This window comes from Castor canadensis, chromosome 10, assembly GCF_047511655.1.
Source record: "Castor canadensis chromosome 10, mCasCan1.hap1v2, whole genome shotgun sequence".
NCBI lineage: Eukaryota > Metazoa > Chordata > Mammalia > Rodentia > Castoridae > Castor > Castor canadensis.
The window spans coordinates 111,027,739-111,044,387 of NC_133395.1; the positions used below are offsets into that span (position 1 = coordinate 111,027,739).

The window sequence follows — 16,649 nt, forward strand, 5'->3', positions numbered from 1 at the left end:
GCATTGTTCTTTTGACTGAGTATTGCCTTGGCTATTCGTGGCCTCTTGTGTTTCCATATAAATTTCACAGTAGATTTTTCAATCTCTTTAATGAATGTCATTGGAATTTTGATGGGAATTGCATTAAACATGTAGATTACTTTGGGGAGTATCGACATTTTTACTATGTTGATTCTACCAATCCATGAGCATGGGAGATCTCTCCACTTTCTATAGTCTTCCTCAATCTCTTTCTTCAGAAGTGTATAGTTTTCCTTGTAGAGGTCTTTCACATCTTTTGTTAGGTTTACACCTAGGTATTTGATTTTTTTTGAGGCTATTGTAAATGGAATTGTTTTCATACCTTCTTTTTCCGTTTGCTCATTGTTAGTGTATAGAAATGCTAATGATTTTTCTATGTTGATTTTATATCCTGCTACTTTGCTATAGCTATTGATGATGTCTAGAAGCTTCTGAGTAGAGTTTTTTGGGTCTTTAAGGTATAGGATCATGTCATCTGCAAATAGGGATATTTTGACAGTTTCTTTACCTATTTGTATTCCTTTTATTCCTTCTTCTTGCCTAATTGCTCTGGCTAGGAATTCCAGTACTATGTTGAATAGGAGTGGAGATAGTGGGCATCCTTGTCTGGTTCCTGATTTTAGAGGGAACGGTTTTAATTTTTCTCCGTTAAGTATAATGCTGGCTGTAGGTTTGTCATATATAGCTTTTATAATGTTGAGGAACTTTCCTTCTATTCCTAGTTTTCTTAGAGCTTTTATCATGAAATGATGTTGGATCTTATCAAAGGCTTTTTCTGCGTCTATTGAGATGATCAAGTGGTTTTTGTCTTTGCTTCTGTTAATGTGGTTTATTACATTTATTGATTTTCGTATGTTGAACCACCCCTGCATCCCTGGGATGAAGCCTACCTGGTCGTGGTGGATAATCTTTTTGATGTGTTGCTGAATTCGGTTTGCCATTATTTTGTTGAGGATTTTTGCATCAATGTTCATTAAGGAGATTGGCCTATAGTTCTCCTTTTTGGAGGTGTCTTTGCCTGGTTTTGGGATAAGTGTAATAGTGGCTTCATAAAATGTGTTTGGCAGTTTTCCTTCCCTTTCTATTTCATGGAACAGTTTAAGGAGGGTTGGTATCAGTTCTTCTTTAAAGGTCTGATAGAATTCAGCAGAGAATCCATCAGGTCCTGGACTTTTCTTTTTGGGGAGACTCTTGATTGCTGCTTCAATTTCATTTTGTGTTATAGGTCTATTCAGGTGATTAATTTCCTCTTGGTTCAGTTTTGGATGATCATATGTATCTAGAAATCTGTCCATTTCTTTTAGATTTTCAAATTTATTTGAATATAGGTTCTCAAAGTAGTCTCTGATGATTTCCTGGATTTCCATGGTGTTTGTTGTTATCTCCCCTTTTGCATTCCTGATTCTACTAATTTGGGTTTTTTCTCTCCTCATTTTAGTCAGGTTTGCCAGGGGTCTATCGATCTTGTTTATTTTTTCAAAGAACCAACTTTTTGTTTCATTAATTCTTTGTATGGTTTTTTTGGTTTCTATTTCGTTGATTTCAGCTCTTATTTTTATTATTTCTCTCCTTCTATTTGTCTTGGGATTTGCTTGTTCTTGTTTTTCTAGGAGTTTGAGATGTATCATTAGGTCATTGATTTGGGATCTTTCAATCTTTTTAATATATGCACTCATGGCTATAAACTTTCCTCTCAAGACTGCCTTAGCTGTGTCCCATAGGTTCCGGTAGGTTGTGTTTTCATTTTCATTGACTTCTAGGAACTTTTTAATTTCCTCTTTTATTGCATCGATGATCCATTCTTCATTAAGTAATGAGTTATTTAGTTTCCAGCTGTTTGCATGTTTTTTGTCTTTACTTTTGTTGTTGAGTTCTACTTTTACTGCATTGTGGTCAGATAGTATGCACGGTATTATTTCTATTTTCTTATATTTGCTGAGGCTTGCTTTGTGCCCTAGGATATGATCTATTTTGGAGAAGGTTCCATGGGCTGCTGAGAAGAATGTATATTGTGTAGAGGTTGGATGAAATGTTCTATAGACATCTACTAGGTCCACTTGATCTATTGCATATTTTAGATCTTGGATTTCTTTATTGAGTTTTTGTTTGAATGACCTATCTATTGATGATAATGGAGTGTTAAAGTCTCCCACAACCACTGTGTTGGCGTTTATATATGCTTTTAGGTCTTTCAGGGTATGTTTGATGAAATTGGGTGCGTTGACATTGGGTGCGTACAGATTGATGATTATTATTTCCTTTTGGTCTATTTCCCCTTTTATTAGTATGGAATGTCCTTCTTTGTCTCGTTTGATCAATGTAGGTTTGAAGTCTACTTTGTCAGAGATAAGTATTGCTACTCCTGCTTGTTTTCGGGGGCCATTAGCTTGGTAAATCTTCTTCCAGCCTTTCATCCTAAGCATATGCTTATTTCTGTCGGTGAGATGAGTCTCCTGTAAGCAACAAATTGTTGGATCTTCTTTTTTAATCCATTTTGTCAAACGGTGTCTTTTGATGGGTGAATTAAGTCCATTGACATTAAGTGTTAGTACTGATAGGTATGTGGTGATTCCTGCCATTTAGTTATCTTAGTTGTTTGAAGGTTTGATTGTGTGTACCTAACTTGATGTTACTCTCTACTGTCTTGCTTTTTCTTATCCTGTGGTTTGGTGCTGCCTGCCTTTTCATGGTTAAGTTGGGTGTCACTTTCTGTGTGCAGGATCCCTTGCAGAATCTTTTGTAATGGTGGCTTTGTGGTCACATATTGTTTTAGTTTCTGCTTATCATGGAAGACTTTTATTGCTCCATCTATTTTGAATGATAGCTTTGCTGGGTAGAGTATCCTGGGGTTGAAGTTATTTTCATTCAGTGCCCGGAAGATCTCACCCCACGCTCTTCTTGCTTTTAATGTTTCTGTTGAGAAGTCTGCTGTGATTTTGATGGGTTTACCTTTGTATGTTACTTGTTTTTTCTCTCTTGCAGCCTTCAATATTCTTTCCTTAGTTTCTGAACTTGTTGTTTTAATGATGATATGTCGTGGAGTAGTTCTATTTTGATCTGGTCTGTTTGGTGTCCTGGAGGCCTCTTGCATCTGTATGGGAATATCTTTCTCTAGATTTGGGAAATTTTCCATTATTATTTTGTTGAATATATTACGCATTCCCTTCGCTTGCACCTCTTCTCCTTCTTCGATGCCCATGATTCTCAAGTTTGGTCTTTTGATGGAGTCGGTGAGTTCTTGCATTTTCTTTTCACAGGTCTTGAGTTGTTTAATTAATAGTTCTTCGGTTTTTCCTTTAATTACCATTTCATCTTCAAGTTCTGAGATTCTGTCTTCTGTTTGTTCTATTCTGCTGGATTGGCTTTCCGTTTTGTTTTGCAGTTCTGTTTCGTTCTTTTTTCTGAGGTTTTCCATATCCTGGCTGTTTTCTTCTTTATTGTTGTCTATTTTTGTCCTGAGTTCATTTATCCATTTATTCATTGTGTTCTCTCTTTCACTTTGGTGTTTATACAGTGCTTCTATGGTTTCCTTTATTTCTTCTTTTGCTTTTTCAAATTCTCTATTTTTATTGTCTTGGAATTTCTTGAGTGTCTCCTGTACATTTTGGTTGACCCTATCCAGTATCATCTCTATAAAATTCTCATTGAGTACTTGTAGTATGTCTTCTTTTAAATTATTCTTGTAGGCTTCATTGGGTCCTTTGGCATAGTTTATCTTCATTTTGTTGGAGTGTGGCTCTGAGTTTCTGTTCTCTTCATTCCCCTCTGGTTCCTGTACTAATTTTTTGCTGTGGGGAAACTGGTTTCCTTGTTTTTTCTGTCTTCCTGTCATTGTCCTTGGTGTTATTACTGTCCCTGTACTGTATGTAATTAAGTATTTTCTAGCTTGTAATAATAACAATGGTAATATTGAGAACGAAAGAGTGAGCTGAGATGGAAAGCAAGAAGTTAAAGAAAAGGGGAAAACAAATATACAGACAAGAGGGAGAAAGCAGAACAAGGTATCAGACAAGAGAGTTTCAAAAGTATAAACAGGAAGTGTTAGTGTACTAATCGACAGTAAGCTGAACAGACAATAGAGAGACAGAGAGAGGATTGAAAATCAAAGATAAAAAAAATAAAAAATAAGTATATGAAAGTAATATCTATTTATAAAAATGAATTAAAATAAAATGGAAAATAGGAAATTAAAAAAAAAAAAAAACCAAAAAACTTCCAAGTTTATATGCAATGCAATTTCAGTCTTAATAATTTGGATGTCCGTCTTAATCTCCAGTCCTGGAGTTGGTGCCTCAGATGTTGTTCTGTAGTTGTCTCATCAAAGGGGATGCATAAAGTAGAACAAAACTACACTCACACACACACAGAAGAAAAAATAAAAAAAAAGCCCCACCAAATGTCCCCAGTTCAAATGCAATAGTTTCAGTAAGTTTTTAGGCTTGCAGGTGTAATTCGGTTGTTCTCTCATCAAAGGTAGGGAGAAAAAGAAAAAAAAAGCGTCTGGAGGCAGTTCTGAGAGTGGTATCTGCAACTGTGGCTTGCCTGCCTGCTGCTCTCAGCCTGTAGCTGGCGGCGTTATTTATGCAGATCTCTGGGGTGAGCTTAGCACTCACCTGGTCCCACAGGCTTTGTTTGCTCAGAGTTCTCCTGTGCGGGGGGCCTCTGCCACAGGCTTTTCCCTTTCCAAGCACTGGGAAAGGCGACACTGCCCCGCGTTGTCAGGCCTGCGTGTTTATTTACAGTTCACGTGGGAAGTGGGTCTTCCCTCCTCTCACAAGCGTCCCCGCTCCTGGTTGCTGGCGCGCCCCGCTCCCGCCAGAGCCTCTCCGGCCCGCCCGGCTTGTTTATTTACAGTCCCGGGAAGGATTCCCTTCCCCCAATCTTCAGCGCTCAGGGCGCCCCACCCTCTTTCCAGCGTGTCTTAACTGTTCTTATTGCTTAGTACTCAGTTTCTCTTTTTTCCCGGGTGGAGGTCAGTCTGTCCAGGGGGCTATGCTGCTCTGGCCCAGGCTTGTCTGTGGGGGAACCGCGGTACCGCGAAGCTCACCTGGTCCGCGTCTTCCCAAGCCGTATGGGCGCCGGCCACTGGGCCCGGGGGCCTCCTCGGTTCTCCGTTTAACGTAAAGTGGAGATTCTCTGCGCCGGCTGGAGATGTGGAGGGGTCAAAGTTATGCCTTTTCTCGGTGATTATGCCTGCAAAGTGTGTCTCCAGCGTCTCTCCAAGATTTCACTATAGGAGGCTCGCTTTCTGCTTCCTACCTCTAGCCGCCATCTTGGAATCTGTGTGCTTTTCTTAAAAGATTATTTAGTACAATGTGTAATTTTGCAGTCTTAGCTCCTGATTCTGGAACTGAATCTTTCAATCCCCATGCCAACAGTCCATTTACTACTCTGCCTCAGTTCTGTGAGAATTATCCTTATATTTCTTGCATTTAATCACCTCAACATTATTTATTTCATTCCAGTAGAATTTTACATATCCTTGTTTCTCCAAGCTGTTATTTTCCATTGAATGTTTATCCATCACCCATATACCATTGATTCACAGTGTTGACTGGTTGCTTTCTGCCTTAATACAGGGAATACCTAAATCTCTATAAAAGCTGATGTCCAGGCCATAGGTATTATGTCCAGGCCATATTAGTCCTGGAAAAAGCTTCCATGCACATTTCTTCTAACCTATGCATCTCTTTATCCTCTCTCCTTTTGAGTGTGTTTCTGGTTTTGTCAGACTCCATTTTTTGTGCACTGATTACTGTTAGTGGAAGAGAACCCAGGAAGCCATTTTAGGTTGTTTTACAAAATAAGGCAGGACAAGGCAACAAAGTTTACTAATGGATTTTTAGCTCTGTTTTGACTAAACCAAAGGCAAACCATTTTGACACCATTGTGTGGCTCTTTTAGATTTTAGAACAAGCAAAACAATGAGGATATAGTTTAAGACCATTGTTTCTTCTGATTGAATGTTGTCTTTTCTTTCTCTAGGATTTTCACTGGCTCACTCGCTCTAATATGTAAATAAAAGATGTCAATCAGTGGTCTTGAGTTTTCTCTTTCCTACAAGGTAAAATACTATTTTTCACAGAAAAGTTACTATAATGTTAAAATTGTGCAAATAAAAATAAAAAGCAACTTTAAATTACATTTTAGAGTAAAGAAATGGATTAAAAAACAGGGAAAGATGCCATTATTTGCTCTGATTTTATATCTTAAATGTCCCTCAAAGGCCCAGCATGTGGCACTGTTGGAAGGAGGTGGTTAATGTGTGGGGCCTAGTGGAAGGAGTTTCCCTGGAAGGGGATATTAGACCCTTTTCTTCCTCTTTGTTTCCCAGCTACCATGAGGTGAGCAGCTTCCTCTGCTACCACTCCCTGCCATGATGTGCTACCCTGTCATAAGGCCAAGGACCAAATGACCATGGTCGGAAATTTCTGAACTATGAACCAAAATAAATCTTTTAAGTTAATTTTCTTGGGTATTTTGTCAAAGTGATGGAAAACCAACTAACACAGTGTTCTACCACAGAAATAACCATTTACAAATGAAAGAATAAGATTCTATTGTTTTATTATTTTATTGTTATTTAACTGTCTTATTTAACAGTATTAATAACAACTAATAAACAATAAACTGTCTTGTTATTTAACAGTATTACTGCTGAGTTATACTTCAGTTTTCTTTTTTGTAAATCCATTCTTAAAGTCAAAACTTTGCCTTTAAAAACACTGAAGAAAAAAACTCTGTAAGAATTGTCTAATGTATAGACATGTTCAAGAAGTTGAACTGTGTAGGCTCTTTCTGTATCATATTTTACCTTTTGATGATTTAGTGCCCTCGTCTCAATATTTACTAGAGCTTATCCTATACTATATGAATTGTGTATTTACCTGAAAGAACTTGCTGAGCCAAAGCTCATACCACCCTGAAACTAATGATTGCAGAGTATATTTGGATGAAAAACCTTAATTTTTGCATACCACATCGAGACCAACAGAGTTAGCTTTAATATACAATCATGCGCCTCATAACATTTGGTCAGTGACAAATCATATATATGACATTGATTCCATAAGATTATAATGGAGCTGAAATGTTCCTATCACCTGGTAATGTCTTAGCCATCATAGCTCAACACCACAAATAATAATTTGTATTTGTAGTGATACTGTTGTAAAGGAGCCTTTTATATTGGCAGTCATATGTAGCACACAATTATGTACAGTACAGCGTACTAGATAATAAATGACGTACTGGTTTATATATTCATTATATATACTTTTGATCATTAATTTAGATTGTACTCCTTATACTCATTTTGTAAGAGTTTGCTGTGGTAAACAGTATGCCATGTTATATTTGCAGCAGCCTCACAAATCTCATATTGACTGATGAGTCTCTTGACTGCATTATTTTCTCTTCTGCTTCAGTTAATCTCATGTTGTTTTGTTCATCATGGCCTTAGGAACAAAGGGAGATACACACACAAACAGACACACACACACACACACACACACACACACACACATAATATATATATATGTTTATAGTTTAGGTGTATAGTAGGCTATACCATTTAGATTGTGTAAAATACACCCTATGAAAATCACCTAAGGACTCTTTCTCAGAATATATCCCCATTGTTAAAGGATGCATGACTATATGAAGAACTCATAAAAATAAGAAAAAAATTAATGTACCAATAGAAAGATGGGTGAGGTAATGAGGTATAATTCTCAGAAAAAATATAAATGGCTAATAAAAGTTGAGTATGAATAAATATGAATATGTAAAATATTCTGAGAATTGTTTTGTTGTTGTTGTCGTCCTATCCCCTTGATAGAGCACTTAAAAGTATTCTCTGTGCAGGTAAGAGTGTAATGAAATGAAGGCTTGTATGCTGTTGGTGGAAATTGAAACTGGTACTTTTCTATATGGGAATGGAAATTCTAGCAGTACTTACATTAAATCTTTTTTTTTTTTCTTTTTTGGCAGTACTGAGGTTTGAATTCAGGGCCTTGCACTTGCTAGGCAGGTGCTCTACAACTACCACTTGAACCAAGCTCCCAGTCCTTTTTGCTTTATTTTTTCTCAGTGTTTTTACCTGGGCTGTGCTGGATCACCATCCTGCTCTTTATGCCTCCTGCATAACTGGACCCAACTTTATTAGTTGAGATGGGGTCTTGCTAACTTTTTGCCCAAGCTGGCCTCAATCTGCAATGTTCTTGATCTGTGCCTCCCAACGGATTGCAGGTGTGAACCACTGCACCCAGCTGTGAAATCTTCAAAATTTCCTACCTCATAACTTTTGACCCAGTGAGTTACTTAGGAAATGTATCCTAAAGAAAAAATATTTTGCCAAATATTTATATAGAAGGGCATTTAGCATAGATTTACTTAGGAATAACTTCAGTGTTTAATAGTAGGACATTAATTACATAAATTATAGTCTGTCATAAACCTAAAATTCTGTTAAATAATATTAGTGGAGAAATAACCTGAATATAATATGTGAAATGGATAAGCTACAAAATAGAATGGGAGCTGGGGATGCAGTTCAAAGGTAGAGTATTTGCTTACTAGCTTGTCAAGGCTCTGGGTTCAATCCCTAACACTGTAAAAACAAAAAAAACAAAGAGGAGTTTGGACCAAATAAGGAAGTGCACCCATCCTTGTGCATACGTATACACAGAAAAAAAAGAGACAAGCACATAATTTTCAATACAACTTGGAATATTGTATTTCAAATTTTCAATGCATCTTGCTCATGGGACTTCATTATTTTCTTTGCAAAATTTAAAAATGTAATTTTTATCAGAAACATTATTTTAAAAGAATATTAAAAATGAAAACATCACTTGCCTTCAAGGTCATTCATGTTTGTAGTTTTACTTGAATTAGTGCACAGAATTTTGTGTCAAAATTCAGCATGTATGCATCATCCGTATCAGACTTGTCTACATTGGTAGGTTGGGGCATAAGTGACCACCACAAAGTGGGAGACTCTCGCTTTAGGTTAGAATCCAGGAGACACTTGTGGGGGGCTGTAGTTTGGATCTTGATAGGCTTCTGGCTCAGGCCCACTTGTCCACTGTTATGTACTTTTTAATGTACAATAGAGAGCCTGAGCTGTAGAGGAGAAAGGAATGCTGAAAGCAGCATTCAGACTGGGTCTCATGTAATGTTGGGGATTGTCCTCTGCCCACAGAAGCTTGCCTCTGGCAGCCAAATACAATACAAAATTTTGCCACAAGGTGGTGTAGAGGGCTTAATGAATATTTATGAATTGGACTATATAAATCTTTTCCCAAGTACTAGATATAATTTGGGAGTAAATGCCCCTTTCCTAACCATACTATTTCAAGTGGGAGAAAAGTTAGCAGGTTAATATGCTATCCAACAGAGGTCAGTCTGAATGTATAAAGATCAGATTAGTCAAAGAGCACTTTAGCTGACAGTCTATTGACTGCTTAATTTTGTAGAAATGATCTTGCAATTACTTTATTGATAGGAAAAAAACTGATAAAACATTTTTATCCTCTTTTAATAATGTACACTCTTATGTGATCATGTATGTGTAATACTCAAGTGACTTATAAAAACTAAACCTTGAAAGATTATTATTATTATTTTTTTTTTGTGGTACTGAGGTTTTAACTCAGGGTCTTGTACTTGCTAGGCAGGTGCTCTACCACTAAAGCCACTCCACCAATCCTGGGGTATTTTTCTTAATTCAGGGTTAAGGAGGTCAATGGGAAATGATTCCTTAAGTTAGTTCCTCTATTAATTTTCTTTCCTATTTCATGGGGTTATTTGGGGATTCAAAAAGCTATCCAGAAACACTAGCTTATGTATGGCTGGCATACAGAAGACACTCAGTAAATGCCATGTCAGTTTAGGAAGGTAAGCTCTTAGAGAAGAGAACACTGGCTGGAATTGCTGCCTAGCAATGAGTGTGAAAATGAAATAAAGTGGTTTACCTTTTCAGGTAAGCTCTTATTTACCCACGTAAAGTAGACATTTTCTGGAAAATAGGACACAGTGCTCTGCAGGGATTCACTAACACTTTTAAGTAGTAAGTCTGTTAGGCTAGGAATGTTCTCTTTGCCTCCTGGCTGTTATGTGTGAACAACTTTTCCCCTCCATGATATTTCTGCCTTGCCATGAGCCTAAAAGCAATGGAGCCAGCCAACCATGGACTGAGACCTCTGAAACTGTGAGCCAAAATCTTTCCTTCCTTAAGTTGTTTTCTCAGGTATTTTGTAGCAGTGACAAAAAACTGGCTAATATAGAAAATTGGTACACAGAAGTGGGGTTGTTACTGTAGTCATAGTACCTGACCCTGTAGTTCTTAAGCCTTTGCAACTGGTTTGAAGGAAGAATTGGGAAAAGTTTGGAGAAGCAGGCTTGACAAGCTAAGAGTGCTGTGAATGGAGCTTAATGGGTGATTCTGGTGGGAGCTTAGATAAGAATGCTCATAGAAAGGCAGACAGCAACTCTGTTCATGAGATTTGCAGTGGAAATGAGGAATTAATCTGGAGATCACTAACATTACATTCTGGCAGAGAATTTGTCTATATTTTGTCCATGCTCTGAGACAAGAGTAAGACTGAGTTTAAAAATAGTGGACCAGTTAATCTGATGGAGGAAATTCCAAGGCAGTCCAGCAGTCAGGCTGTGGCATGGTTATTGCTAGCTGCTTTTAGCCAGGTTTACAGTGAGAATTGTGAGTAAAAAGTTTGAGAAACTTGCACTTTGCTCAGAAAACACCCCTATGTTAAGCCCCATGGGAAGGAGGAAAGTGTGGCTGAAGAGATTAGGGCTGATAAGAAGACCAAGTACTTTGCATCAGGATACTAGGAAAGATGCCTTGAGGGCATCTCAGGCATTGGCCAGAAAATTTGCACACACACACACACACACACACACACACACACACACACACACACACACACACTTGAAGCTCAAGAGTGTAAAGGTTTTAACTCATTTGACTTTGCCTTGAGAAGAGAGAGCACCCAGGCACTCTGTCTACCCAGTGCCACTTAGGGAGTATTTCCTGGGTTCGGCCACCCAAGCACTCAGGTTGCTGCAGCTGTGGTCCAAGAGGATCTGGCTACTGCTCAAAATGATGGCAGACCTTGGCATCAATCACATGCTGGTTTTGTAGGCATGCAGAATGCAATAGGTACAGGGTCATGGAGACTTCCACCCAGATTTCAAAGGAAGGCTTGGGAGGCCTGACAATGTGTAGCAGTCAGGATCCCTGCAGGCAGACCCTGAGAGAGTGAACTGTGAAGCTATGAGTGTGAAGCTGATGGAGTGGAGACCCCAAGAAGGTAGAGAGACCACGAATGTGAACTGTCTGCTGAGGAAAGCTGAGCAATGAGCAGAGCCAACCCAAGAGAGAGGCCATGTGGGCTGCAAACACAAGACCATAGTGGTGGGTCTGCCCAAGACCTCACCTCACACCAGATGTGTCCACATGTGAGACATGGAGCTGCAGGACTTAAATGTTTTCCCTGCTAGGTTTTGGTTTTGCTTTGGTCTCATCCCTCCTTTCTATGTCCCCATTCTTTCCTTTTGGGATGGGAATGTATTTATGCCATTGTATGTCGGAAGTATGTAACTTGATTTTTAAATTTTACAGGGGCTCACAGGTAGTTGCTTGAGTCACAGAGGCGACTTTGGACTTGAGTTTTTGAGCAGTGCTGGAATTTTGAAGACTGTGGGGACTGTTGGAGATGGACTTAATGTATTTTACATTTTGAGAAGGGCATAAGCTTTTGGGTGCCAGGGGTGTAATGTTATGGTTTGAGTATGAAATGTTCCCCACAAGCTCATGTATTGGGGGCTTGGTTGCCAGCTGATGGGCTTTTGGGACATGATTGGATACTGAGGGCTATGACCTAATCAAGGAATTAATCTTTTGGTGAATAAATAAAATGATGACATTGGGAGGTTGTAAAAGTAGGAGGTGGGGCCTAGTTGGAGGAAGTAGGTCAGTGGGGATGTGTAGTGAAAAGACATATCCTGTTACCTGACCCTTCCTCTCTCATTTTCTCTGCTTTCTGTCCACTGGTAGACAGGAAGAACTGCTTTGCTCTCCCATATGCTCCCTTCCATGATGTTCAAGCCTCATCCCAGACCCACAGCAATGAAACCATCTGACCTTGGAGTGAAACCTCTGAAGCTGTGAGCCAAAATAAATATTTCCTCCTTTTAAGCTGTTTTCTCAGGTATTTTGTCACAGCAATGGAAGCTGACAAATAAATATCTTCTAACATATATGACAGGATTAGAAAAGAATGCCATTTCCAAGTTAGGACACCTACAATAATAAGTGACTTTTTGGCTATTATTGGTAGTTTGGGTGCTAGCCTGTCTAAACAGTCTTTCTTCAGGGAACTGAGACAGTGATGAAGGCATACATATTGAGAAAGCTATTCTCTGTGGTCTTCACCTTCAAAATCTCAGGCCAACTTCACCTTGGTGAGTCAGCAAGTGAACTTCCCCCACTGGTAGGGGCACCAGTGAGGAGGGGCATTACTTCAGTCCAGGTCCTCTGAGAGGCAGATGAGATTAAACAGATGAGGACATTATGTGAGAGAAAACAGGGAAGGAGCTGGAAAAGGCTATGGTGAGCCATCAGATGGTGATGCAAGTCAGACCCCACGGGAGGAGAAAGGGAGGAGGTTTCCAACCAGGCTGGAAGTCTAGATTTAGCAAGGCTTCTACCAGAGGAATTCATGTCTCCCAGGAATTGTCCCAACTTCACATCCCTGCTTGATTAGTACATTGGTGGGGGATCCCAGTGCATGGGAGATGTGGCTACAGCACAAATGAAGTTGACTGATTTCAGAGAGTGGCAGTTGGGACTCTTGGTCAGTTGTGTCCCATAGTGGGAAGCAGATTCTCATGGCTGCCACAGGCTCTGGAGGACTCTTTGGTGCTGCCTTGGAGCTGAAAAATTGAGACAAAATTCATTCAGCAGGAATTAACATCAGCTGTTCCTTTTGGACAGCCCTCTCAAAAAAAAGCTTTGCATATGATATTCCTGAGTGTCCATCCTGGCTCTGCTTTGGTGGTTATATAGCCTTTCTGAACCTCAATTTCCTCATCTCTGTAGAAGGGGTAGTACCCTAACTCAGAATTTTGTGGAGCTTGTACTATTTGTAGAAATGCTTAGCACCAAACCTGGCACAAATAGATCCTCAGTAACCATTAGCCTCCCCATCCTTCCCTCTTCACTCCTCAGACTTCCATCCTCACAGAATAAAGGGTCAGGAGAAAACAAGTTTTGTCCCACTTTGGAGCCCTTTTGGAAGGAAAGTCCTCACATCCATAGCGTGACCGTGCCTCTGACAGCCTGGGGAACTGGCCACAGTCGACATTTAATTTGACCGCTCACTTCCACACCTCACTGCAGGGCTGGTTTGTAATGTTGGCTCAGGAAAGGCGCATTCATTTGCGCCAAACTGAATTAGCCAGGCCATTCGGCAGCCAGGAAGTCATGTGCTGCATTCCCAAACCAAACAGGAATTAGTTTTGGAGTATTCAACTGTTATTATCCATGCCACAGCTCCCTTCTATTAGGGCACATCAGAGAAAATTGGCAGCAGCCATTAATGGATGTTTAGCGAGCTTGTTTGCCAATACAGAGCCTCTGTGTTCTCATTTGTGAGGAGTGAGTGGAATCCACTGAAGGTCCTCAATCCTGGCAGTATGTTGAAATCACCTGGGGAGCTTTAGATTATCTTGACCAGTCACATCAGAAGCTGTAGTTTGGGACCCTGACAGCAGTATTGGTTAAAGGTCTCCAGGCAATGCCAGTGTGCAGCCCAGTATGAGAACAAGTGAAAAACAGCTTCAAAGCTTCCTTCTTATCTCCAGTTCCAGAAATGACTGTGAAGAAGGCACAGTCTTTTTTTTTTCTTTCGGTGGTACTGGGGATTGAACTCATGGCTTCACTTGCTAGGCAACCACTCTACCACTTTAGCCTCACCCCTAGTCCAGCACACTGTTTCTTTTTTTTTAAATTGTTTTATTATTCATATGTGCATACAAGGCTTGGGTCATTTCTCCCCCCGCCCCCACCCCCTCCCTTACCACCCATTCTGCCCCCTCAATACCCGGCAGAAACTATTTTGCCCTTATCTCTAATTTTGTTGAAGAGAGAGTATAAGCAATAATAGGAAGGAACAAGTGTTTTTGCTGGTTGAGATATGGATAGCTATACAGGGAGTTGACTCCAGCACACTGTTTCTTATTTAATTCATTAAAAATAGGAATTGTGAGAATGACTTTTATGACTTTATATTCTTAAATTATGTGCTCTTAACCATGTTCCTTATTGGCATCTTGATCGTTCAGTGTTTATAATCATAATTAATACTTTTATCCTACATAAATATTTGTTTATGCATCTGTCATAATTCTTTCTTTTCACTTGTATGTTTCTGGGCAGATATACATTTCACAGAATTGGTCAACTTTATTACTCTGTGATAAAAATTATCTCCTGAACTCTGTTTGCACTTGGAATTTGAGTTTATAGCTCCATGAATTTTTATGTGGATATGTGTCCAGTATATAGCTAGACCCACATGAAGCTATATAACATTTCCTGTAAGTCATAGTCCCTCGTGCCATCCCCAGTCAGCCCCCGCATCTCCCTCTTTTCCCCCTGGAGGTAACTACTCCTCTGATTTCTAGCACCAGTTAAAGTTCATCTCTTTAAGTAAAAGCTTGGTGTAGCTTAGCTTCATTTTTCTCCCTGTTCCTTCTGTGGAGATGGTCTCGTTTTAGGAGGCATATCATCGTACTGTCAGAGGAGAAGTCTGCTTCAGATATAGTTGGTTCAATTATTTATTTAAGTGTAATGATCCCAAAATTTAGTGGCTAGATATAAGACATTATCATCTCTCCCACTTTTTGTGGGTTGACAGGGCACAGTGGCTTCTGCTTATCTGGCTTGAGGTCTCTTATGCACCTGAAACTGGGTCTCCTACAGGGCAACACTAGGCTGGAAGGTGGGGCTAAAAATTTAAAAATCTGCCCAGGAATCCATCAGACTGGAATGAGACATGGATAGAAACAGATGCAAAGTTAACAGGAGGAAATTTTTCATCTAAGGACACTGTATTAGCTTTGTCATCTCTGTGACAAAAAATAATTGAGAGTATAATTTTAAAAAGGAAAGATTTATTTTGGCTTATGGTTTCAGAGATTTCAGACCATGGTAGCTTGGCCCATGCTCTTGGGCAGAACATATTGTGGCAGGAGTGTGTGGCAGATGAGGTTCTTCACCTTATGGTGGATAGAAAGCAGAAAGAGACTGGACAGGACCAGGGACCAGGTATAACCATCAAAGGCATGACCCCTAAGACCTACCTCTTAAAGTTTCCACAACCTCCCAAAATAGGCCCACCAGCTAGGAATGAAGCATTTAACACATGAGCCTGTGATGGACATTTCATATTCAAACCACAATAGACACACTGCAGTTGTGACTAACAACTGCCTTCCTTATTCACTGGGGAACTTTGTTTCCTAAAATTAGTGATTAAACCAGATGTGGTGGTGCACACGTGTAATCCCAGCACATAGGAGACTGAGACAGGAAGATTGTGAGTTCGAGGTCAGCCTAGGCTACATAATGAGACCCCGTATCAGTAAATAAACAAACAAAATGATAGATTATTATAATCTTTTATCATTAAACAGGATATACCTTGCTTATGGAGGAACCAAATCACTTTGGTATAGAGAAGCAACTCTGATCTGTAGTTCAGATGGAGAAGATTCCTGGACACAACATTCTGCATTTATCACAACTCCCTAGTTCTCAAAGAGACAGGACCCCAGGGTTCCCTTCACAGTCCAGACCTGATGTTGAACCCTTTACATAGTACTGCTTTGTCTTAAGCCAGTCTATACCTGGATTCAATACTAAAAAATCACTGAATTGTATGCTCTGAAATGATGACTTTCTTGTCATGTGAATTTATGGTCTGTGGAATGTGGCGCCTCAGTTTTATAAAATGATGGGCATGGGAAGACTTGAATGTTGTATATGGCTTTGAATATGTTTGTGTTTCCCAGATCAGCCAGGCACAGTGTTGTCTTATTTCTATGTCCTGGCTCCTAGGGGATCGCATTGCTGCAATTTGGGTCTAAACTACAATGCTATGGTTCCCTCACTCCCTTCATCTCCCATCCACTGTCAACACCACTCTCAATCATTATTTCTTGGAGATGGGCTCTCACTACGTTGCCCAGGCTTGTCTCATTGCCTCCCAATTAGCTGGGGGCAAGGCACTTACTACCTTCATCCTACTTGAACCTGATTCTCATCTACCCAGTGCACTTACATTCTCCAAATGCTTTGCATGAACATTGTTTGGTTTATCTTTTAAATTTTTATTTTTAATTGACAGACAAAATTATATGTAATTGTTCCTCATGTCATTTCACACTGAGTTTCCTTGATGGGCTCAATTTACAGGACAAGGTTTCAATGAAAAAAAAACAAGACCAGGCATGATGATACACACCTATAATCCCAGCTACTCAGGAGTCAAAGACATGGAGGATCATGATTCAAGGCCAGCCTGGAGAAAAAAGTGAGA

General features: G+C 39.6%; 1 protein-coding gene across 2 annotated transcripts in view; it reads left to right on the plus strand.

Annotated features, from left to right (window-relative positions):
- Hacl1 (2-hydroxyacyl-CoA lyase 1) overlaps positions 1-6,058 on the plus strand; it is a 39,758-nt gene extending 33,700 nt beyond the window's left edge. For both annotated transcript variants that reach the window (XM_020176976.2, XM_020176978.2), the window contains one exon: positions 6,007-6,058. In XM_020176976.2, coding sequence (XP_020032565.1) covers positions 6,007-6,039 — 33 coding nt within the window. In that variant the 3' untranslated portion in view covers positions 6,040-6,058. The remainder of the gene's footprint in view (positions 1-6,006) is intronic.
- The last annotated feature ends 10,591 nt before the right edge of the window (positions 6,059-16,649 follow it).